This window comes from Podarcis pityusensis (genome assembly GCF_964106645.2).
Source record: "Podarcis pityusensis genome assembly, chromosome: 7".
Classification (NCBI taxonomy): domain Eukaryota; kingdom Metazoa; phylum Chordata; class Lepidosauria; order Squamata; family Lacertidae; genus Podarcis; species Podarcis pityusensis.
The window spans coordinates 28,956,749-28,983,131 of NC_138031.1; the positions used below are offsets into that span (position 1 = coordinate 28,956,749).

Below are 26,383 nucleotides of genomic sequence, written 5' to 3' on the forward strand. Positions count from 1 at the left end.
AGCACAGGAGTGAAGCACTGGCTGAAGTTGTCAGGGTTTTACTGTGTGACTCTGGGCTGCCTCAGGGCTTTTGGAGTGAGGCTTGGAAGTTTGCCAGCTTTATTTTTAACAGGTCCTACAATCACGATGTAGGTGACACACCGTTTTTTCTGTTGCACAAGAGGAAGCCACAGGTGCATTTCTTCCGTTCGTTTGGTTCCAAGGCTTCAGTGCCAATACCAACAGCGCAACGGAAGGAGGGTGGTCCTAGGTACCAGGACATGATCTTCTGTGGGTATGATCCTGCAACAAATGGGTGGAAGTTTGCATACCCAGAGGGTGATCAGACCACGCTGCTGGTCAGCAAGCATGCTGAGTTCTTTGAGCAGGGTGGTTGGTCACAACCTAGGTATGGTTCTGATTTTCTCTCAGAATGTCTGTCCGATTCTGAGGGGGAGGAAAGGGAGGAAGAAAGCGAGGAAGGAGAGGCAGAGGCGGAGCCTGTTGCTGAAGACCAGGTTGCTGATGATGGTCAAGCACAGGGGTGGGTTTCTCCACAGGTTAAGAGAGAACCCAAGAGTGAGCCTTCATCTCCTGTTAGCCAAGTGCGGGAGGCCCGAAGACGCAGCAAGTCAGAGGGGGAGTCTTCTGAGCTTGCTGGAGACACACTTGCTGACCCCAGTGGGTCAGGAGGAGCGCCCGAGGTTGTGCTCCGGCGGTCAACTCGGACCACAAAGGGGATTCCACCGGAGAGGTTTCAGGTCACCAGTGCGTGGGTTGGTTTCGCACAGTGTGATTCTGGGAGTGTGGAAGGGATTCAACAATTGCCTGGGATAGATGCCAGTGGGAGGCAAAAGGCAATGGGAGGTGAGTTGAACTCAAAGAGGTCTGTAAATAGGGGTTCACAGTTTCCCTCAGGATTCGTGACGAGAGGGGGTGTTAATGGTTTCAGAACTCACAGAGTTAAAGAGTTCTGTGTGACGTCTCTTTCCTGAGGCGTGGTTAGAAACACTTAAGGGAGTGGTTTGACTCTAAGTGTTTCAGTCTGACTCTCGGACGCTATGCGAGAGGGAGAATGTGTCAGTTCTCGCCAGGTCTGAATTTATGGTGTTATTCTTCATGATTAAAGGCAAGAGTAGATAAGGACTGCCTTGTGTCTGCTCTGATTTATTACACACGTGCTGCAATCCGCTTCTCACCGCTGTGTTACGCTCTGCTACCGGCAAGAGAAAGAGGCCTGAGGAGGACTTTCGCAGGGCACGGATAGCTTGCAGAGTTTCGCAAGGGAAGTGTGCCAGGCTCCATGTTCAGTCTCTGTTTACACTCTTGTCCGGCGTAAATCTCAGCCATTGACAGTCTTATTGTCTATGAATTTGTCTAATTCCTTTTTAATGCCACGCAGGAAGGTGGCCATTACTACATAACATGCTAAAGAATTCCATAGTTTAAATATGTGTTGTGTGAATAAGTATTTCTTTTTGTCTCTCCTCAAATCTCCCACCTATCAGCTTCTAGTATTATGTGAGAGGGGCAAAACATTCCTCTATCCACCCCCCCACCATGCATTATTTTACATTATCATGTCCCCCCACCCTTATTCACTTTTTTTCTAAACTTAAAATGTTGGAACCTCCCTCCATAGGGGAGTTGCTCAGGCCCCCTGATCGTTTTATTAATCTGCACATTTTCCAGCTCAACAATATCCTCTTGGAGGTGTGGCGACCAGAACTGTTCATAGTATTCCCAACGAATCCCAAAAGCATAATATCATCCAGAAAGCATGATAATAGACCTAAGCTTTTCTGAAAGGAGATGCAAGACAAATGCCACGAAAATGAGTTATAATTGTAGGCAATCTTGTTTTAGTTTAAGCGACTGAATGTTGAAAGACGTAGGAATGCCCCTTTAAAATGAAAAAGGTGTTTAAAGTGAAATGAAGCTAAGTGTGGAGAAACGGAGGAAGTATTATGACTAAAATATAAGAAGAAAAGCAGTAAAGATGAAAAGGAGTAAGAATTATGTTTTGCAGCCTAATTACTGTGATATGGATCCAATGATCTCATTCAGTCGCCATGTGAAACAAGAGTTCCATATGAGGCAAATGAGCTGCAGACAGCTTCAAGTTTGCACACTCCATCTCCTCTGTGCCCCTTTAACAAGGCTGTGAGGAGCGTGGAGCTCTTGCTTTCATTTTTGCTTAGTGCATAAACGTTATGTTTATCTTTTTATCTTTAAGGTGTCACGAGAATCTGTTGTTTTTTTCTCCAGCCTTGGTTATCTTCCTTAGCAACTCAACTGTCCCCTTATTTCTCTCTTCTCAAACTCTTGGGGACAATTAGCCACCAAGACAAGTCTCACAAGGGGGAGTGCGAGAAGTGGAGTGCTGAACTCATGCAGGTGTGATTTTTGCATTTCTGTATGTTTGCTTTGCTGTTGTTGCTGTTTAGTTTTAAATTAATTATTTGTATTTTATGCACTGTGACCAATTATGACGGCTTATAGCTTTTAGCAATAAAGATTTCATTCATTCACCCAAGGAGAGATGAAATGAACATAAACAAGGACTGAAGAAAGTATGCAATCAGTTAGTATCTGACATGTGTTCTGATGCCTGCAGTACCTTGGAAAAGGAAAGGAATGGTGTTACATGGAAGCATGCAGAAAAATATAGCAAAAACAGCTATGAAACTGTTACCAAATACCTGTCTGGAAAGGCTCTTCCATTTAGCTCTTTTTCATATGGGGAGTGCCATGTATAAGCCACACTCTTATTCTGTTGTATTTGGCGGCCAGGCCAGGAGAACAGGATTTCGCCCTTTTGCCAATATGGAAATAAAGCTGACCTCTGTCTGGAAACAGCAGAACCGTTTCTTTTGGAAAGAGCTGATTTGTTTACTACTGAGCACTGTCCAATAATTTTGGGAGCAATAAAAGCTGTTTCCTACACTCTTCATTAATGCCTTAATGGGCTTTTTAAAAGAATGCTTTTGGTCTCCTTTTCAATAAATGAAAGTTACCAGGTAATAAACTACAATAATTATCATCTCTAAACTACAGCCTCCCTATTTGTCTCTTATCCTTTAGTCTTTGTGCATGATTAAGCACACACATAAAGGGCTCTCTGAGGATCAGAGACATGGAGGCTATTAATTTATTTGCAGATATGCACAGCGTTACTAACATTATAGCTTTGTTGCATGATGAAGAGCTGCAATTAGCCCAGATTTTAATATTTAAGTGTTTTATGCTTCTATATTAAGGAGGGACAATCCTTATTCAAGTGAGAAAACATCTATCTATGGTAAGATGGACTTTACTCACATGCACCATAGAAGGTATTACTGAGCTCCATGCAGGAATTTCAGGAATCTAGCCTAATGAGCTGCCACTATGTACACTATGTAGGTTTCAGAACCTGTTTCAGGTGCATTTCACAATGTAGCGGATGCCATAGAGATCAGCTGCAGTTCTTCAAGCAGCTTGTGCACTAAGGCTGCAATAATCTAAACTGATCCAGTATAGATGGAACAGACAGTACTCTAGCACCTCCACGGGAATTGCTATCACTGTGGCGTCCGACTCTGTCGGAATCTGAGTGAATTTATCCCTAAAGCATCTTGCAAAGTTGTTACAGATGGCCTCTGAGAATGTCAGAGCACCACTCTCTTGGCCAGCTAACAAAAGCCCATTCACCACTCAGAAAAGCTCTGCTAGATGGCTACTTGCAGATGCAGTGGTGGCAGAAAAGTAAGCTTTTTCCACTGCAGCTATGGCCATGTGGTAGGTACGATGGTGTGGCCTCACCCACGTTTGGCCAGGTCTGGACCCAAGTCTTATGCCATCCATGCTTTAGCTGCCAAGCTTCCCGTTTCATTGTATTTAGATGACCTGTTGCAAAGTCATAGGCTCCTGAAGATCTCCAGCAATGGACAGCTCAACACCCTTCTAGGGTTCCATTGTCAAACTACTCTTACCCTCAAAAGGTTCTTCTAATGTTCAGTCAAAATCTATCTTCTTGTAATTTAAGACCATTAGATCGAGTCTTGTCCTTTAAGGCCTAGGAAATGGGTCTTGGAGACCTTTTGTTCAACTGCACAATATACCAGAAAGGACACGCAAAATTATGGGTGGAGTATATTGTGGAATGCCCACCTCCTCCATATTCCTTGAAATGACCCCACATCTCTGTCAATGGCTTCTATGTTTAGGCCCTGTCATTTGCCTGCCTCAGAGTCTGTGCCACATCCAACGTGTATTCAAGGAAGCACTCTTGTCAAACTGTATAAATGTAGGATTGATTATATGATTTATTTGTTACGTGCTACATGTTGCTGTAGTGCAGTTTGATATGACAGATACAGAAGACTTTCATTGACAGATATAGGAATAAGTGATGAGCTTAAGCCATGAAATGTTTCTGCTGCATTTCATGTATGACACCTTGATAAATTAAAATTATGGCTGCAGCAGCGGACCTAAAAGAATAATCACTTTTTGAGGACTAAAACAGAATTCCAGAAACACGCTGTACTCCCATGAGAAATAGTAGCCTGGGGACTACTGAATGGAATGTAGTGGAAAAGCACAGTATGTTAAACAACCATCAATTACAAAATGATGGTGTCAGAGTGCAGAAAAGTGGGAAAGCAAAATTTCTAAGGAGGGGAAGGATCTTTCCTTTTCAGTAGTTAGTTAAAGCAAGAAACAGACTGCCTTGAAAGGTGGTAGAGTTCCCTTTGTGGTACTGGAGACTATATAGCAGGGGATTACAGAAATAAATGGTCTGGTAAGACTGTTGCTTGTGAGAATAAAGTTTATATTCTTCGCAAACTAAGCCAATCTGAGTACAAGCTTACATGTGGCTATTATGGAGCCATGAGTTCAAGAGGTTAACAAAAATGAAGATCCAATGCTAATTGACTTGGAGAAGAAGCAGGAAGGAAGTAAAGGCTGAGAGAAAAAAACATCTACAGGAAGTTACTCAAGAAGGAATCAGCAAAGGAAGAATATTTATTTAATATATTTATGTTTATCTCCCGCCTTTCTCCCAAGTTTGGATTGAGGGCAGTTTATTACATTTAAAAACATCAATTATAAAATGTGGAATAATAAAAACAAACTAGTTAAAAGCAATAATTAAAATTGCAACATATTTAGAAGCAGCAATTAAAATCTAAATTTGGCAGCAGCCCAGTGATCAGCTTCATCTGCACCTTAGTTTCCAAAGGCCTATTTGAATAGGAAGGTCTTAGCACGCAAGCAGAAAGATAACAAAGAGGGAGCCCATCTAATCTCTCTTGGGAGGGAATTCCACAAAATGGGAGCAGCCACAGGGAAAGCTCTCTCTTGTGTCGCTGCCAGCTGTGCTTCTGATATTGGTGGTACCAAGAGATGGTCTCACCTGAGGCCTAGTAGGTTCACATAGGGAAATACAGTGGTACCTCTGGTCACGTACTTAATTTGTTCTGGAGGTCCGTTCTTAACCTGAAACTGTTCTTAACCTGAAGCACCACTTTAGCTAATGGGGCCTCCTGCTGCCGCCGGAGCACAATTTCTGTTCTCATCCTGAAGCAAAGTTCTTAACCCAAGGTACTATTTCTGGGTTAGTGGAGTCTGTAACCTGAAGCTTATGTAACCCGAGGTACCACTGTATGATATTTCAGGTAGAATAGGTTACGTTTCTGTCTGTCGCCCCTCCAGAGATTCAGATGACTTACTGTAAGTGTTGCTGCTTTAATCCTAACAGTTGAGAGGCCACTTTGTAAGAACAATCCCATATACTGTACTTTACGGTAGTGTGATCATCTCGTCTAGAGGTTTCTAGACCATGAATGATATATTCACCTCCCCTTCTTTGTAGGTAATAACAAGGCAATCAAAAGTATATGTGCTTCTATTATACTTAGGTACAAAGTAACTTAAAGCATTTAAGTCTCTACAACTACTCAAGGCAATGCCAGTGGACACACCATTGCTTTTTTATAGTCTTTTTGAATCGAACCATCACAATTTCTCAGAACAGCCTACAGCAACCTACTCCATCTCCCCTGAACGGCATGAAAGACTTGAAAATGTTAACCTCTTCTTCTCACTTGTGATATGCTTGCCCTTTTGACCTCCATTCCCCCCGTTTTCTCCCTGTAAGAGATCATTATCTTTACTCATCAACGGTGACCTTAGAGATCTGTTGCTTTCTATGAATGCTCTACACACTAAGACAGGTTTATAGCTGGTAAAGTATAACGTAGAACATGAAACACGTCCTTCACTGAAACCTATGTGCAACCAAAGGGTATTCTGAACTCCATCAACTTGGTAATGGCTTTTTTGTTTTATACGAAGAGTAGATTTTGCAATGAAACAAAGCTTTACACATTACTTACTAAATGGCACTGCCGGAAAGGCAAAGAAGGAAAAACTTAGCCTTAAGGGATGATGAAAGGTGACTTTGCCAGTGCAGTCTGATTCTGCTGAGCTTACATGAAATTCAGCTGTGGTGGCAAGCACCACAAGGAATATTAACCTTGCACCAGTTCTGGTTATCATTAATACATAAATTTTGGATTTTCCTTTTATTTGAGAAAATATAAATAAACAAAAGAGCAGAGGAGGCAGTCTTCTACAGGTATTTTGGCAATATCTGGGGTTCTCAGAGGTGTGTTTGACTCTGACCTAATCATGGTATACATTTCAATATCAGATCAGGAGTGTGGTGCTGATAACATCAAGGTTGCAGGTTCAATCCCCATATGGGACAGCTGGATAGTCCTGCATTGCAGTGGGTTGGACTAGATGATCCTCAGGGTCCCTTCCAACTCTACAGTTCTATGAACTTCTATGAAGACACATCCTTTTGCAAAGACCTTTGGCACTGGAGGATGAGATCAGAATAGCCTTCCCATTGAAGTGCTAATCCAATTGCTGTTGATTAAGTTTAATTCATGGTTTAGTAGAGTAGGTGTATTACACATTGTATTCGGCTTTGTGTAACCCATCCTGGTGTTTGGTGAAGGTTCTAAATGCCTATAAAGAAAGAAAGGAAACAGATTTCTTGATCCCTTCCTGCCTTACAAGTTCCTTCCAGACACATCCATACCACACATTAAAACACATTATTTCCCCTAAAGAATTTTGGGCACTGTAGTTTATTAAGGGTGCTCGGAACTGCAGCTATGTGATGAGCAAACCACAGTTCCCAAGATTCTTTGGGGGGAGCTGTGTTATTTCAGTGTATGTGATAATGTAGGAGAGGGTGCTGAATAAAAGTACAGTGCTCTCCTGTATACAGTTTCCTTGGAACCAGTTGAAAGTATGTTTTTGGTGCATTTGCAGATGACTTAGTACTGACGTTACAGGAGCCAGAATCTAGTACCAAAAGAGTTTTAGAACTGATTCAAGAATTTGGTCAAGTTGCAGGATTTAAGTTGAATAAGTTAAAGACCAAGGTTTTAGAGAAAAATTTAACACCAATGGAGAGAGAGAGGTTTCAGAATGAGACAGGTTTAACAGTGGTTAAGAAAGTTAAATACTTGGGGATTAACATGACAGCAAAACATGGGAATTTATTTAAAGACAACTATGAAAAATGCTGGGCTGAAGTGAAAAAAGATTTAGAAATTTGGTCAAATTTGAAGCTTTCACTGCTGGGCCGTATTGCTGTGGTAAAAATGAATGTATTGCCTAGAATGTTGTTTTTGTTTCAAACACTGCAAATTGTGGACAAAATGGACTGTTTCAAGAGGTGGCAGAGAGATATTTCTAAATTTGTCTGGCAGGGCAAGAAGCCTAGAATAAAATTTAAAATATTAACAGATGCAAGGGAAAGAGGGGGGTTTGCCCTGCCAAACCTTAAACTTTACTATGAATCAGCAGCTTTTTGCTGGTTGAAAGAATGGTTGCTTCTTGAAAACACTGACATTTTGGATCTAGAAGGTTTCAACAATGTATTTGGATGGCATGCATATCTGTGGTATGATAAGATCAAAGCACATAAAGCATTTAGAAATCACATTGTCAGGAAAGCATTGTTTAATATCTGGATAAGATACAAGGACTTATTGGAAAATAAAACTCCAAGGTGGCTGTCACTGATGGAAGCAAAAGCTCTGAAAAAGCTCAATATGGAGGCCAAATGGCCGAAATATTGGGAAATTTTGGAACAAGACGGAGATAGACTGAAATTGCAGAGTTTTGAGAAATTAAAAAACAAAGTGCGAGACTGGCTTCATTATTATCAGATAATGGAGGCATATAATTTGGATAAGAAAATTGGTTTCCAGGTGGAAAAATCAAAATTAGAAACAGAACTATTAGAACCCAAAACTAAGATTTTGTCAAAGATGTATAACTTGCTGTTGAAATGGAATACTCAGGATGAAACGGTGAAATCTGCTATGATTAAATGGGCACAAGATGTTGGACATAACATAATGATGGCTGACTGGGAACAGTTATGGACCACAGGTATGAAGTTTACGGCATGTAATGCCTTAAGAGAGAATATTATGAAAATGATATACAGGTGGTACATGACCCCAGTCAAGCTTGCAAAAATTTATCATTTGCCCGATAACAAATGTTGGAAATGTAAAGAAACTGAAGGTACATTCTTTCACCTTTGGTGGATGTGCCCAAGGATTAAGGCTTTCTGGGAAATGATATATAATGAACTGAAAAAGGTATTTAAATATACCTTCTTGAAGAAACCAGAGGCCTTTCTCCTAGGCATAGTCAGTCAATTGGTGCCAAAGAAGGATAGAACTTTTTTCATGTATGCCACAACAGCAGCAAGAATACTCATTGCAAAGTATTGGAAGACACAAGATTTACCCACTCTGGAAGAATGGCAGATGAAGTTGATGGACTATATGGAACTGGCAGAAATGACTGGCAGAATCCGAGACCAGGGAGAAGAGTCGGTGGAAGAAGATTGGAAGAAGTTCAAAGATTATCTACAGAAATATTGTAAAATTAATGAATGTTAGAACGATGTTGGATAGAAATTAAGTGGTTTCCAGCTGTAATGCTTTAAGGGAATATGAAAAATGGGTTGTTAAGAGGTAAAAATCTAACGTTACTATTTTAAGACCAAAGATTAGGATAAATAAAGAGGGTAAGGATTTGCTGAACCAACAAACTGAACTGGAATACAAAAAAGGGAGGTATGAGGAGGTCCGGGAAACAAGCTAAGGAAAAATAAGCAATGGAAAAATTGAGTGGTTTTTAATCATTTTTATTTTGTATTTTCTTTTTCTTTTTCATTTTTTATTGTAATATTTTAAAAAATCTTAATAAATATCTTATTAAAAAAAGAAAAGAAAGTATGTTTTTGGTTTAGCTAAGAATCCGATGACATTTCAGAAACGGAAAGTTAGTTTTGGTACTCATTGCAGTTCCATCTAGAATTCCTCCGCATTTGACACCACAGTGTGAAGTAGTGGAGACAAGCAACAGATTTGTCATGTTTGCCAGCTGATTGTGCATTTTGCTCTAGGCAAACGTAACTCAGTGTGTGACTGCAGCCAGGGTTTAATAAATACAAGAACGCAGGAGAAAGCATTTTGCCATTAGGTCCAAGTCTGAAATTTTACCTAGAGAATAACTCTATGGTGATGTTAAACATATCATTAGAAAGTACTCCTGAGGTTTCTTAAAAAGTTAATAGCAGGCATGGGGGCTCCAGATTTTTATCAGGACTTCAGCTCACAATGAGAAGAGAAAACTATGCAACCACACACCCGGCATGTATCTAGATTCAGGTAGGTAGCTGTTTTGGTCTGACACAGTAGAAACACACACACACACACACACACACACACACACACAGTGGTACCTCAGGTTACATATGCTTCAGGTTACAGACGCCACTAACTGAGAAATATTGCTTCAGGTTAAGAACTTTGCTTCAGGATGAGAACAGAAATCGTGCTCTGGCGGCACGGCAGCAGCAGGAAGCCCCATTAGCTAAAATGGTGCTTCAGGTTAAGAAAAGTTTCAGGTTAAGAACGGACCTCCGGAACGAATTAAGTACTTAACCCGAGGTACCACTGTATATATAAAATAAAAAAATTGTAGTGTGCATGCACACGGAAGCTCATACCAAGAACAAACTTAGTTGGTCTCTAAGGTGCTACTGGACTATTTTATTACTATTTTTTATATATATATATCTCCTGCATGTATCTATTACTGTTAGACTAAAGCTCTCAAAAATCCTAATGGGACAATAGCTCTGTGTGTTGGCTTCAGCCTTTTTGCCTGGCTGAACTGCCGCCGTGAATGGTAATACCTCTTGCTTGCATGAAGGATGTAGGCAGGCATGTTTGTATGTGTAGAACCTCTGCATGTTGTATGGGAGCCTATTGTACAAAAGTAACGAGTTACATAAGTGAGTCCACTCAGTTCTCCCTCTAGCCACACCAGCACTGGCATAAACCATTCCAGACTCTGCATTCATCATGTGAGGCCCTTCTTAGTGTGCCTCCTCCATGTGAGATCCGGAGGGTGGCAACACGAGAACAGGGCCTTTTCTGTAGTGGCTCCCCATTTGTGGAATGCTCTCCCCAGGGAGGTTTGCCTGGCACCTTCATTATATATTTTTAGGTAACAGGTGAAAACACTCCTTTTCAACAAGTCCTTTGGCTGATTAATAATCTACAGCCTTTTAAATGTGTCTGTGGGAAGGAAGGGGTTATTATTCCATTTTGTTTTAAAACTTGTGTTTTTATCTTGTATTTTATTCTGTGAACCGCCCTGAGATCTTGTCATGAAGGGTGGTATAACAACAACAACTACGATGATGATGATGCAGCCCCCAGACGTTTGATCACAACAGCCATTTGGATGAAAATTGTTTCTGACCCCTGGGCTAAATCTCTTCTCCTTGTGTGGTAATGAACCCTCCCTCCACTATCCAATACAAAAACAACACCTACTTTTCCCCCCTGCGCAGAAGAAGACACCAGTGTGACCATTAATACTTCATCTATACAAGTCATTAGCACTTGACAATCCAGTCAGAACTAAATTAACTCTCAGAGAAGGCAGCAGGAAAATAGGAGACTTGGAAGGCTGAGCCAGCTCTGAATCATTTGTCAGTACTCTCAACACTAATGAAAGCTGCTGCCAAGATAGTGCTTTCAGTTTTCACCTTGCAAGCAGCCGAGAAGAGCTTTTCGCAAACTCCTTCACTGAAATGAACGGGAATCGTTCTGAAACAGGTCTTTTTTGCTCATGAAGCCCACAGAAGTTGCTTTGCAATTGCAGAGATCTGCTGAGGCCTTAAGCAATTTCTTACTTAGCCAAAGCACCCGGTAAAAGCAATGATAATCTTTCACTAGTGATGATTACTCTTATAATGGGCCCTTAATGAAATAAGAAGGAACAGGTTGTGTTAATTAAATTGCAAACATGTAATGGAATTTTTATCTCCCACTTGACTTAAAATAGACTTAAAACACCAAATCCTTTTCAGTCCTGTGGTCAGCAGAAGCTACTAATATATCATTTACCTTCTTGGTTGCCCCCCCCCCCACATTGCCAGTGAAGAAACCTGGGTCTGACAGGAGTGGGGGCTCCAAAACCTCTGGTGAACACATTTGGGAAGGCAGGTTTAGAACAGATGAAACGATACATACATCTAAGCTGTATACTAAGCCACAATCATCAAACTGTGCACACAATCAGTAAACAGAGCTGATTTCCTTGTATAATGGCATGGGAAGCCTATGTCCCTCCAGATGTTGTTGGATTCCCAAGTCCCTTCAGCCCCAGCTGGAGTGACCAGCTGTAGTCCAACATTATCCAGAGGAACACAGGTTCCCAATCCCTGTGCCGTGGAAAGGAAGGCATGGATGTGGTCATTGGGCAAAATGTTCCACTATCATTGTTGGCAGCAGTATGCCTCTGATTATCAGTTGCTGGGAATCACAGGTGGGGAGAGTGCTATTGTGCTTGGGTTCTGTTTGTGGGTTTCCCATGATAATCTATGATGGCAACTTTGAAAACAGCACACTGGAACAGTTGGCCCTCTGGCTGGATCTAGCAGCGCTGTTACATTCACAAAATGGAGGTGAGGAAAAGATGTTTTGGCCACTTTTAACGTTACATTTTACCACCGCACCTGTATTTTTATCCGTTAACTTCCTGTTTCTTTACTCCTACGCATAGCTACTTTGCGATCTTCATCGGAATCTGCTATGATATAGATGTGAAAACACTCATGCCATCCCTGCTGTTAATTACAGCCTTCTTGTCTCTCTAACCAATCTGACCGGCTAAACCTTTTGCAAAGCTAATTTGCAGGATTATTTTTGGTAATCTTGGCTCAGCCTTCACACTTCAAACCTATTCACCTAAAGTGCTTGTTGCTCAGAGACTGATCCACTAAAGAAAACTACCCTTTGTTTGAAGTATAGCTTCTTGCCTAGTGCAATACGACTGCGGGTAGCCAGGTCTCTTAAGGAAACCTCCTTCAACGGCTGCCTCCCGCTCTTCTTCAAATGTTGGAGAGATTTCAGAATAAAAAGGCTCCCATCCGTACCAATGTAAAAGGTTTCCACTTTAGAACTCACTACAGGGGTGCAGCTGTAGGAAGCTTGGCTGCTTCCAGGGGAAGGAAGTGCCCCCCCCCTCATGGAAGTGGAGCTGGCTAGGGCTGGAGTGGGTTTTCACCTTTCTCCCTCTGCAGCCAGTGGGGCCTGGCTTAATAGACTGCAGTATAGTGCAAACATAACTTTTATATGTACAGTCATACCTCGGGTTACAGATGCTACAGGTTGTGTTTTTTTGGGATACGGACCGCCAAAACCTGGAAGTACTGGAACGGGTTACTTCCGGGTTTTGGCAGTCGCGCATGCGCAGAAGTGTTAAATCGTGCTTTGCGCATGCGCAGAAGCGCTGAATCACAACCTGCGCGTGCACAGACGCGCCATTGTGGGTTGAGAATGTGCATCCCACACGGATCACGTTTGCAACCCAAGGGTCCACTGTACTGGGAAACAAAAAAAATTTGAATGGCTAACTTTATTGCAATATTCAGCCTATTGCAGTGGTCTGGAACCAAACTCACACTATCTCCAAGGTATGCTTGTGGACTTCGGGATATCTGAATCTGTAGGAACTGTGGCGTATTCTAACCATGGATAGATAAAGCAAACTGGGATCAAACTATGATTTGATATTCTGGTTTGTTAGCTAAGCATAGGTAGAACATGGCACACTTCCTTAAATTTGAATATCACTGGGAAGGAAGTTCAAAATCAACAGCAGCAGCTTTAAAACAGTGTTTCCCAAACTTGGGTCTCCAGCGGTTGTTGGACTACAATTCCCTTCATTGTAGGGAACAGTGGTCAGGGATGATGGGAACTGTAGTCCAAAATCAGTAGGAGACCCAAGTTTGGGAAATTCTGCTTCAGAACTTCTTATTACATGTACTTTGGAATAAGGGGAAGATGGAGCACTTGAGTCAAGGCTTATGGTGGCTCTGCTAGATTCTGCTAGATTTCTAGAAGTCGGTTTTACATCAAGTGAAATATCACAAAAAAATGCAAAAATTAACTGGTAAGGAAATGGTTGTCTGTATGCAACTGCAAAAAAGCACAAGCAAATATATTTCTTTGGATAACGCATACAGGAAAGAGACAGAAACAGAAGAGGAAAGCAATAATGTAACCAATAAAGGAAGGGGACGTGATCCTATGTTCAGTTGACTTTTTCCATTATATGGTATATATTAAGGTCACACAGAGGAAAAACAATTAGCTAGGATGTTCATCTGATCATATGTTTATGGCTAATAAAAGTTAATGAAATTAGGAAAAAAAATACATTTCACTTCCAGTAAATCAGAGAAAACATCAGGTCAGTATGAACGCTACTTAGATTGCAGCTAAATGTATTACTAAATAAACCAGCATAGCTGCTCACTTTGTGATTAGACCTTCAAATTAAGCAAGACAATACTGTAGTTGGAAATTGAACTACACCAGTTATGTATAACTGAATAGTTTCTGAGAAAAATCTCCAACCAAAATGTCTGTGTGTGTGTATCTGTGTGTAATACAGTGCTTTTTGTGATCACTCCTCTATCCCCATCCCCCCAAATTTTAATGAGTGCCACAGTAAAGCAATGATGGTACTAAACCCTAAATCTTGTTGAAGACATTAAGAGAGCTGGGTAGCCTGTGAAATTAAAAGCAAAACTACAGTACTCAGCTACAGGTTCTTACTCACCCAACAGACAGGAAAGGCTCCTTCGATTCAAGTCTGTTAAACAAACAATACAGTGAAATAGTTAAATATATTCAAAGAATGCATAGATAACATACTGCACAAGGTTGACATTATACGTTGTAGTATAATGGGGAATATGTGGTCCTCCAGATGTTGCTGAAGTCCAGCTTCCATCACTCCTGACTCTTGGCCATGCCAGGTGGGTCTGGTAGGAGTTGCTGTCCAACAACATCTGCAGGGCCACAGGTTTCCCACTCCTGCTTTGGGCACACAGGAGGGCAATGCCGGGCATCTGGCAGGACCGAAGTCTGGCAGAAGATCACGACCATCACCAGAACACCATCCTTATGATGGACAGAAGCACCCAAGAAAATCATAGACAGTGTGAGGAAATTCTCCTTTGCACACTTGAGATTTTCCACTTTCACCTGGCATCTACACTTCCCAAGGTCTTTGTTGGTCTTTGTTACAAAATTTGGTACAAAATCTTTGAACCAACATCAGTGGACTTCAGAAAGGACCTTCTACACACTGTGATGTAGTGGTTAGAGTTTTTGATTACAACAGGGGAAACCCACATTCAAATCCCCAGCCAGCCACGAAGCAGATGGCCTTGGGTCAGTCTCTATCTCTCAGTGTTGTGAGGATAAAATGGGATGGCAGGGGGCAATGTATATCACACCGTGAGCTCCATTAAGGAGAAGCAGCCAGTAAATATAAAAGGGAAAGCAAGGAATACAAAATTTTGTAACAAAGACCAACAGAAGCTAATGGACAGTTATAAAGTTTTGGAATAAAGGCAAGAGGGACAACTTCAATATTCAGATAAAATATATAACTGGGGGTGCATTTCTCTGAAAGAAAGGGAGCGGGGATGTGCGATGACCTATGGATAAAGCACTGAAATTAAAAATCTGGTTGAAATCCATTCTCAAGAGTTGAGATTCAATTTGCTCAAAATACAGCTGCCCTCCATTTGACCCTCCCTTAGTATATTTGACTAAATGGTTTTAGGTGATTTGTAGTGATACAGTAAATTACTTCAAAGAGTTTCAGGCAATAGAGGAAAGCAATTATCCATTGGCCTTTCATTTAAATTGCTCTTTAATTTAAATTAGTAACTTAGTGCAATGAAACCAAAATAAAGATGTTAAAACTGCAGCGTTACATGGAAAATAATAAGCTCTAATCGTGGGGTTTATTCACACATTATTCATCACCTCTCAGCACCCTTAATTTTGCAGGGTGGTTCCTTATGAAGAGCAATCCAGCATAGCTTTCTTTCCATTGTTCTCCTGCTGATAAAGTGTATTCTCCATTACACTTATGCTTTAATTATACAGCTTTTAATTTTATCTGCCAAGAAAACTTGTAACGTCGTTCTAAAACAATATACATAAGTTTACTACTCTCTATATAAAGAAGATAGGTATGACTAAGCATAGCAATGATCAAGGGTTTTATGAGTAGACCTTTAAATTTAATAAGGAATATTAATAAGCCGCTGGTCCTTCACACATTAAATGCTTTTATTCATGACACCTATGGGGTTTCTTAAGTATGCTCCATCACTGTGCTGAGACACTTGAAAAACCACAGCACCTGCAGTCACCTTGTGCTCCGAAACCTCAAATGCCACCTGGTATGAGATGCCAGGGCATGGGAAGCTCTCAAGCAGAAAGAATTACTGGCTAGGTATCTCTCATGTTGCAGCGCCACCCAGATCGTAGAGACAGTGAGGAGCCACAGTCACCAGGCCAGGTGAACTGAAGAGCCAATGGGATATTTGCTGGCCTTATACAATTGTTGCATATTGAGTCTTCATCATTCAGTGCTAGGCTAGACTTGCAGCTGTCATCATCCTGCCCCACATCTTCCTTTTGGAACTTGGCCATCTACTTTCTGTGACAACATATCTGCCTGTGGTCTCTCTGACCACTGTTGGCTGCTTTGGACCTGGACTTGGACTTGTCTCTGGCCCCCTATGTTAAGTCAGTGCTCTGGCACTTTCTCTTGGCCTGACATGGGCTATGTACTCTTACCTCTGTCCCTTCCAGCCCTGGTCTTGCAAGGCCTTGACAGTAAGATGCCACCAAGAGAGGGTGATCTGTAGCAAAGCAGCTACAGACAGGGTTGTTATATTTTATCTTGCAATGCCCCCCCACTTACCATTTCCTCTCCCCACACTCCACTAGCTCATATTTTGAGATGTTTACCCCACCCACCCACAGAATCTTTGGAGAAAAGGAGGACTATAAACAATTCTGATAGATAAATAAATAAAATAGGTTTGTGAGTATTCTAAAGAAGAAAGCAGCCCAGCAATCAATAACCATCCCTGCTCTGTCGTATTTTAGTTTATTTTGCTCTGAACACCTGCACTTGAAGATGATAAGGTTTGACGGATCTCAGCTTTTCAGCAACAGATTTGCCTATCTGATGTCTTTCACAGAACTGGATCAATATGGATACAGCCCTGAGATCCACAGCAACTGTATGAGGAAATATACGTTCAGCTGTCATCTTCAAGTACTGCTTTCCTAGCTACATCAATACTTATTTGGATAAAGCTGATGCCAGCTGACCTTTTTCTACCCTGCATCAACAAGCTGTAATGAGCCCATCAGACTTGGCATAGCAAAATGGGGCTGACTGTTCTAATGCAAACAACCAGTGGCACTTCAGCACATGCTTACTTGTACGTAATCAAAAAACAATAGAAGGCTGCCTTCCTAACACCCCTAAGATAGAGATTTTATGTTTGCATTCCTCCTTCCTCTGCTAATATTGACAAGTAACTCAGCAGATTATGAATTGTGCTGACAAAATGCAATTCTTGCTTATTATGCAGCAGCCTGTACTGTCCTTATTTTTAAGAGGGCGGGGGCTGGGTTCAACCAGGAACACATTTTCTAACAATTGTGATTCCAATCCAGAGATAATGTCCGGGATCCAAAGAGTTACTTACACTCTTGAGAGGGCTTCCATTAATTCAGTGGGACTAGCAGACTTGCACTACTTTTGCATTTCTCCTGGTCTAGTTCACCCAACCAAGTTAACCAAAGCCATGGGTGCCAAACTCAGACTGAAACTGGTTTGAAATGGATCTAGATATCCCAGAGAGTTTGGAATCAGCTGATAACCACTTGCTTGAGCAACTTGCCACCCACTTTACTCCAGGATAGGGTTTGTATGTGTGTGTGTGAGAAAAAACTGATTATTTACCATGAAGGTTCTTCTGGGATTAGGGAGCCCTTCAAACACCATGGCTCTAAGTTGTTTACCCCTCAACAAGACTAACTAATATGCTCTGTTAAAAAGAAAGGATTTTACCAAACCCTTAAAATTAGACCCGCTGCCATAAAGACAACTGTGTACATATGGCTGACTTTAATATGTCCTAAAGGGCACCAAGAATTGTTGGATGATATGGTGGGAGTCTTACTTAATTCCCAAATATTCACAGATGGGTTGTAAGATGCTGCGTGCAGGTGAGAACTTGCCCTAGTCTCTGGTGGGAAAAAGCCACCAGAATGTTAAGCTATAAATATCAAAGTGAGGCAAGGAATGGGTGACAAAGTTGCCGTCATTTACTTATTTATTTTCTGGTCAGGTTCCTGTGCCAAGGGATTACAAGATGGACCCTTATTTAAGTGATAATTTTTCACCGTCATGAGGAACATACCCTGAAGACTCAGAAGCTGTTCCTAGGTAGCGTAAGGAGCAGATGAGCCTACCTGTAGAGAGCTGAAAGTGGCCGCTTGTTTCCAGGCTTAGGTCTGTATGGTTTGGGCTCTCCTGCCATGTTGATGTCTGAAAGCAAACATATTGTAGATCTAAATTAAAATGTACTGCAAGGGGGGGGGGAGCTTATACAAAATAATTTGTGAAATGGAATGTTAGAAGAAGGAGAAGAAAAAGGAGGAGAAGAGTTTGGATTTGATATCCCGCTTTATCACTACCCTAAGGAGTCTCAAAGTGGTGAACCCAGTTCACCAGATTACGAGTCCACCACTCCTTTCCACTACACCACACTGGCTCTTAGCAGGAGTAACTCTACTAAAAATTCCAATCTGTTCATTGCTGCCTGTAAATGAAACCCAATCCACACTTCCTACATTCTTCCTATGTCTGACTCTTCTGCCCACTTTGTCCTGTCATAAGATCTTCATTCTGCCTCATTCATAGGAACGTTGGGAAGTTGACTTTGAAGGTGAGAATAATGGTCCATTTTCTCCCACTTTTATCTCCTTTGGCTGGCTGTTGACATCTAGGATCTCGGCCTGAAGACATTCCCATTTCCTGCCACCTGATCCTCTTAGCAAAATGTCAAGGATTGAACACGGGGAACATATATGAGCTGACATGTGAGTCAGACCATAGTTTGATCTAGCTCAGCATTGGCTACACAGATCAGCAGAAGTTTTCAAATGTTTCGGATGAGGATATTTCCCAGCCTTACCTGGAGATTCTGGGAATTGAACCTCAGACCTTCTGCATGCAAAGCATGTGCTCAACCACTGAGCCATAACCCTTCCTGGTCCTTCCACTTGGTGGCTTCACCTATTCCTCTTTGCTGCAGTTCATGCATTGAGTTCTTTTGGAGGTGGAGAACTTTTTGACCCAACAGACCAGATCCTTATCTGTCCCAATTGGCTGTGGCCCAGCTAAGATAGGCAGAGGAGGCAGCCCACCTGTCAATCACCCTGACATCATTATGACATCAGATGATGAACAGGGAGTTGTCCCACCCACCAGCCCAAGTCCCTTGCCCAGTGCTTGTGAAGCTGCCTGACAGCCAACTAGTGGTTGGGTGCTTGGGAACTGTGCAAAGGGCTTAGACAGCCATATGCTCACCACTTGGGAAGTGCTGAGCACAGGGCTTGCAAATATATTTTCTGCAGAGATCAGCTGTGTTATTGAGTTCTCTGCAGGCAGCTCAGTCATGCAGTTCATCAGCAGATGGAGGGGGGGTGACTCCAATCCCTTCTTTTTGCAGGGATCAGCTGTGTGATCAAGTTGCCCATGAGAATTTTGATTGCATAAACAATACAGCCGCATCTCCATGTGCCCCACACCTGATAGAGCATAGGATTTCAGGTGTAAGGTAGGTGGACATTATTTGGGAGAAATGGTCTCTCAGGCCAAATTGAGACCTACTAAGCCAAATTTGGCCCACAGGCTGGAGGTTTCTCATCCCTGGTCTAAATAGTATACCTGACTATCATGTCACCTCTCAAAAGTTCTGTATTTCCTTCTCCCCACCCTAGACAGCTTTCAGCTGCTGCTCTATTCCAAATATTATCATTACATCGGATAAATGTGCAACTGAATTGACCCACATTTCTGAGGTGCAATCCTCTCTTTCTCCTTCATATTCATTTTTCAAGGTCTTTTTGGTCTCTAGTTTATCGTTTCCTTTTAGGTCATTTTCTCTTCCTTCCTTTACTCTCTGAACAGGCATTGCACACTGGTGTTTTGCAAATCAAATCATACAAAATTCCAAAATGAGTTAGTTTGGATGAAGCAGTGCTTTAATATATTGACTATTCATATCACAAACCACTTAAGCCAAAGTACTTCTCATTCCATTAACTTTACGGGACTAAAGGCAAGTAATCATCTTAACTGGCTTCTACATTACCTCCAAACACTATCAGTCTTTTTGTGCCTGTGTGTTTGTGGAATTAAGGAAATTTACGGATTGCCCTAGGGATTGGCTTCCTTCAACTGCCTGCAACAACCATTTTACAAGAGGCAAAATGCAGCAGCAGATGAAACCCAGCCCAAACCTCTCCATCTCTTGGGATTATTCTACCTGGCCATAGCCACTTTCAGAGAGGTGATCCCTCTCTGAGAAGGGCAGTTCAACTTCTCATACCTAGTGGGCTGGAAGAGTACTTTGACACAGAACTTGCAGGCCGCACAGTGCCTTGTCGTGTGGTGGTGGTGGGGAGTGAGGCCAAAATTTAATGCCCCACCCCCCAGCCCTTGCGCTGCCTTCTCAAAGATGGCTAAGTGAGGTGCTGAGCTTTGGGAAGGAGACACGAGGTCCTAGAGCACTCCCACCTTCTTCCCAAAGCTGGGAAAGCACTAACTAGGTTTTGGGATGGAGGAGGGAGGACATTACGACCCTGTCAAGGCCCTCACACCTCCTTCCCAAAGCCCAGTGCTTCGCTCACCTGGCTTTGGGACAGCAGTGAGGGGGCTGTGTGTGTGTGAAATGCTGTCTAGGGCCACCAAAAATGGCCCACACATTGGACCACCCTGACTCGGAGTAATATGCTGATCTAGAGCCATCCCATTTTAGCAAAAGCTGAAGGGGAAAAACTGAAAACAGACCAACAGTGTGTGGTGGCAGTGCAGTTGTGGGGACCATCATTTCTGACTATTTCCCAAGTGACTATTTCCAAAGATGCATGAAAATGCACAACTTGTAGATGAAACACACGTCCTGGAGATGGCATTATCTTTTAATATAGCGTTCATAGCCGCCAAAGAAAAACCAGTAATGTCTATCTGAAAGTCTAGCTACATTCACATCTTTTATCTGCCCATATATCACCTTCACTGAGTTGTATTTTTGCCTGTCTCCCATTTCCTCCTAGACCTGCCTCATGAATGCGTTAAGGACACAGATCTATTAATTTTAGTTCAGCTTTCTTTTTCAAGAGTCATACTAAGGTAAATCTTTCTGGCAAAGGAAAAATAAATACTGTCTCAATTTTTTTTTTTTAATACAGAGAAAATTACTGAAGAAGTAGGGAAATTACATCCCCACTCTTCTGCGTACGATTCTGCCCCAAAATTAGTTTAGGAAAAGCCACACAATATTTCTCCTGTTCTACGACCAATGTCACAGTGTTAATGGACCTAGAATTCACAAACAAAGGAGTCAAACTAACATCTTCCAAGGTATTTTGCCTTTATTTCAATGCAGCAAGAGCACTAGGAGCCATTTAATTTGGGGCAACTTAACTGCAAAAGGTAAGGAGTTAAACGGACCTTCCTCAGTCAAACTAGCAGTCCCCTGCATTTTTTTATTTAGCTATCTATCAACTGGAATATGTTTTTATCCCATCTACCTTTCCACTAAAGAAAAAATATGTTAGGAAAATATGATCATCAATTTGCATACGTCATGCGTAGCTTGCCCCCAAGCCTAAAATTTAGCAAATATATAGGATCCTTCATCACCTATTCCTTTTATTAAAAAAATCACAGGAGGTGGTTTATTTATTTGGGGTTTTATTTTGGTATCAGGAATCTAGGTAAAGGTAAAGGGACCCCTGACCATTAGGTCCAGTCGTGACCAACTCTGGGGTTGCGGCGCTCATCTCGCTTTACTGGCTGAGGGAGCTGAGGTACAGCTTCTCGATCATGTGGCCAGCATGACTAAGCCACTTCTGGAGAACCAGAGCAGTGCACGGAAATGCTGTTTACCTTCCCACCGGAGTGGTACCTATTTATCTACTTGCACTTTGACGTGCTTTCAAACTGCTAGGTTGGCAGGAGCAGGGACCGAGCAACGGGAGCTCACCCCGTCGCGGGGATTCGAACTGCCGACCTTCTGATCGGCAAGCCCTAGGCTCTGTGGTTTAACCCACAGCGCCACCCGCATCCCCTTATTAGGAATCTAATGGTACACTAAAATAATACCACAGTGAATGCACTGGCAAAGCACCCCTGCTCATCTGAAGTCCCATCAGTGACACCAGCCGATTAAGAGATGGGCATGGTTAGGGGAAATGGCCTCAAGGACCAAACAGGACATCCTGGTGGGCAATGACTAGTCTGTGGGCTGGTGGTTCTCCACCCCCGAACCACTCAATCACACTGGGGCAACATGTCTCACAATGCTGCTGCAATGACTCATCAGAACACTGCAGTTTGCCCTATCCAAACATGCTGCCATGAGAGGGCTGAGCCATGGCATTTTGCTACCGAAGAGCACTGGCCTGATGCTTTTACATTATGCTAACAGGCAAATTCGTCTCGGCAAAAATGCATTGAGATGGTTGTTACACAGACCTCTTTGCTTCAGTAAAGAAAGAGCAGTCATGAGATTTCTGAAGTTGGTTTTATTATTTGCCATGCAATCTTCAGCAGTTTTAAGATAAATGCGTTATTAAATGAAAGGTCAAACCGCTTCCTCAGTTTTAAATATGCGCCTGAGATGCTTTCAAAAGTATCTGTTTAAAAGAGAAAATAATAACAGTAGGTAACCCCCTCACAGTATTGCAGGAAATGATTCTGGGATGTTATCACCTGTGCAAGGCTTCTGTCTGGATTCCGGAGATTGTGGACTATAATTAAAATGGAAATTTCATCCTGTGATCTTTTATTATAAATCCACTCTTCCACAATATTTTAATATGGCAATGTTAAGGTCACAGATTTTCAGCATTTTGAACTTCTAAAGCTAAGCTATATATTGGGAAGGAGAGGGGAAAGAAATGAAATACTGAGGAACTTGACATGGAGGGGGGATCTCTGGGGTTGTAACATTAGTCTCAATGTTTTTCTCCTATCAGACTTTCTTTCCATTCACAGACATTTGACCGGGTCACTGTATTCTTAGACATTTTCACATTAAAGTTTTCTTTGGCATTTTCATGTCCTCTGGGAACACGTCAGCACTATCTTGATGTTTATGCCTTGCGGCTCAGCATTTATAGACTTTAATCTGTAAAACTGAACATCCTCTGGGTGTTTTTCTTCTGACCTAGTCAAACCAATACAACTGGCAACGCACTGGCAAGGCAAAGCACAGTTGGTGTCAGACTGAAGAGGGACAAAATGGGAGAGGTCAACTCACCAGAGGATTTTACTCCCAATACAATTAGGCCTCAGATAATTGCAGAGCCAGGACAACATGGGGCATTTTGCTGGCCCCAGGTACTCAATCCTTCCCATCTGGATTTGAACCAAGGAAAAGTGGGGGTGAATGGAGGTGAAGTTGAAAGAAAGCCCAATTTGTGACATCACACGCATTATAGGTGGCCACAGGGCAAGACTGTTAAGGCATCTTCAAATATCTAAAGGGATCTACCTATCTACCTATCTACCTATCTATCTATCTATCCATCTATCTATCATCTATCTATCTATCTATCTATCTATCTATCTATCATCATCTATCTATCTATCATCTATCTATCATCTATCTATCATCTATCTATCTATCTATCTATCTATCTATCTATCTATATCTATCTATCTGTCATCTATCATCTACCTACCTACCTACCTACCTATCATCTATCTATCTGTCTATCATCTATCTATCTATCTATCTATCTATCTATCTATCTGCAGTAAGAGTTGTTCGACAGTGGAATGAACTCCTTCTAGAGGTTGTGGACTCTCCTTCCTTGGAGGTTTTTAAGCAGAGGTTGATTGACCATCTGTCAGGGATTCTTCACCTGCCATCCTGCATTGTAGGGAATTGGACTAGATTATTGGGGTCCCTTCCAACTCAATGAATTGTATGATTCTATGACCTGGCAGCAACACAGAGATGCATCTACCTTTCAGGTTCTCCTATTTTTAGGAGCACGATGTTTTTAAGAAAACAGTGGAAGGATGATAATCAAGGACCTATATACATTCTTTTCAACACTATGAGTGAATGACGAGGGTAAACGAAGAAAGAAAGAAAGAAAGAAAGAAAGAAAGAAAGAAAGAAAGAAAGAAAGAAAGAAAGACACACACACAACCATTAATTTAGATAACCCACAGAGGCACACTCGCTGGCTCCAGATCTGCATAAGGGAGCTCTTTCTTTCTTTCTTTCTTTCTTTCTTTCTTTCTTTCTTTCTTTTTCTTTCTTTCTTTTGCTACACCCAGACTGTGAAGCACCTTCAAAGGTTCACTTGCCCCCCCCCCCCGGCTTGGCCTTCCACCACAGATTAAGAACTTCTTGTTAGGAAGAGGTTTGGCCTTTATAGGTTGTACTGTACCGCCTGGCCTTCTCGCAGCTGCTGTTCAATCCTTCTGTCTCCACAGTGAAAACTCAGCAGCCAGAAGGAAGATGCTTTGCCGAAAACTGGCAACAAACTCAAATTAACGTTGCTAGTAAAGATCTTGAACCAATATCTGTGTCACACAGTGTACTTCCTGTACATGGTTGGGATAAAAATAATTTGATTGCATAGTTTGATACTGGATTTTATCCTCTCTCCTGCTGAAAGTAATTAGAAGCCTTCTGTGTTATTCCAGCTATTATTATTATTATTATTATTATTATTATTATTACTACAGCAGGTTTTGTCAATGCTCTGCACAATAAAAGCTTGGCTTCAACAGCATAAGAAATTATTTGTTGCTATCACCTATTAAAGAAATGAAATTGAACCATCATGTGAATCTGCAGGCATGATTTATTTTTTCCCTCCCAAGGAATTCTTTCATTCCTTACCTACAGGAACATAAATCAATTTCATAAAGAGCCTGGCTAAGCATATCTTGTGCAGTTATATATTTGTATGACTTACAGATTCTCTCTGTCTCTCTCTCTTCTGAGTCAAACCATTAGTCTATCTAACAAAAAAAATTGGTAGGAGACCTCCCAAGTTCTGAACTCTGCTACTTAGGAAACTTTTGTAGGCCGAGGGCCACGTTCCATTCTGGGTGACCTTCCAAGGCCCACATGCCAGTGGTGGGCAGGTAACACCACGCACTCATACATCCCACTCTATCTAGACAAGCAAGGGGCATGATCAGAATTTGAGGATACATTACAGCTGGAGGAAATGCTCGGGTTGCAAAGAAGGGCCAGTGAGGAGGTGTGGTGGGCCCAAGAGAGTTTTGAGGAGCAGATAAGAGAGGTCTGGAGGGCTTCATTCAGTCCCTAGGCCTGGGGTCCTCACCCCTGCTTCAATTGATGGAAGGGCCTGAATGTAGAGCCATACACAGGCAAGCCATTTGGACCCCAGAACTACGCCCCTTCTTGAGGAACTCAAGAAAAGCAATTTACAATGTGCTCCCCAGTCTGAAAATGGCTACCAAAATAGCTTTGTTTGATCATACTGAAGGAATGGTTTGGATTTCCTCCTCTCCAAGTCCCCAGGCAAGATATATGTTTAGGAATAGAGTTATGTCAGAATTTCTCAGAACAGATTGCTCCATGAGAATTATTGTTTTCATGCCTCCCTCTTCCCCGAAGAGTGCAATTTTGCATAATATGCCGTGCCTCTGTATTTGGTGGCCATCTCCCCAGTCCCCCCCCCCCCTAAAAACATGCTCTACAGCAATGCTAAGTGCCGGGCACGATGTGCTGCTACTGCAAAAAGAATAAAAGAGGGAGTAAGACCCTTAAAGAAAAGAGAAAAGGCTGCTGTTGATAAGCACCCTTTGCCCCCAAAAGACTGTTGAAGAATTTCTCCCTTGGGAGAATATTCAGTAAAATGGTACCATTCAATTCTGCAGCCAGCAAATAGCAAAATGAAGTACAGTTGGACTTCGTATTTAATAGAAAGGTTCAGTGAAGAGGTTGGGAACTAAAAAGAGGACCAAGTCATGTTGCTAACACATAAACTATTTCAGTTTCATGTTGCTGCTTTGAAAGTGCTTAGTACGGTCTATTAGTCAGCACTCCCCTTGCAATGTGTGATGAATCATGACAATGGCAGACACAGTTGCTCCATCTTAAACTAGGACCTTGTGTAATTGCTGTTATTATTTGTTATCTAATAGATGATGTCAGCCGAGCCTCTTTTCAAAGAATAAAGTGCTGAACAAGTGTAGAAACAGAAATGTGGTTTACAAAAGAAGACTGCCTTGTCTTTTTGGATGTAAAATAAAGTAAAGCAGGGTAACAAATGTCAACATTTGTACAGCTGTTTTGGAGCCACAGTTTATTTAAAAATGATATTTGGGCCAATTCTATATGAATCATCAAATGGAAGCTGAATGTTGACAGATAATTTAGTGCAAATCTATCTACATTATACTTAAGTTACATCTGAACAAATCCAGAAAGAAGTTTAAAGTTATATAAATTGTCCTTTTTATAGCGATGTTTTATGTGCTTTGTTGCTATTGCTTATATAAAGATGAGAACATTCTTCCAAAGATTACCTGGATCATCACTTCCAGAGGTACCATGGGTCATCACTTTGTTGCGTGATAATGGAGTGGATGATGGCCAAAAAACTGAAGTTCAATCCAG

At 41.8% G+C, this 26,383-nt stretch overlaps 1 protein-coding gene across 6 annotated transcripts in view; it reads right to left on the reverse strand.

Moving 5' to 3' along the window:
* Nucleotides 1-26,383, reverse strand: part of RALYL (RALY RNA binding protein like) — a 264,746-nt gene that overhangs the window by 28,096 nt on the left and 210,267 nt on the right. For all 6 annotated transcript variants that reach the window (XM_081013599.1, XM_081013603.1, XM_081013600.1 and 3 more), the window contains 2 exons: nt 17,949-18,024; nt 14,212-14,244 (listed from right to left, as the gene is read on the reverse strand). In XM_081013599.1, coding sequence (XP_080869725.1) covers nt 14,212-14,244; nt 17,949-18,024 — 109 coding nt within the window. The remainder of the gene's footprint in view (nt 1-14,211; nt 14,245-17,948; nt 18,025-26,383) is intronic.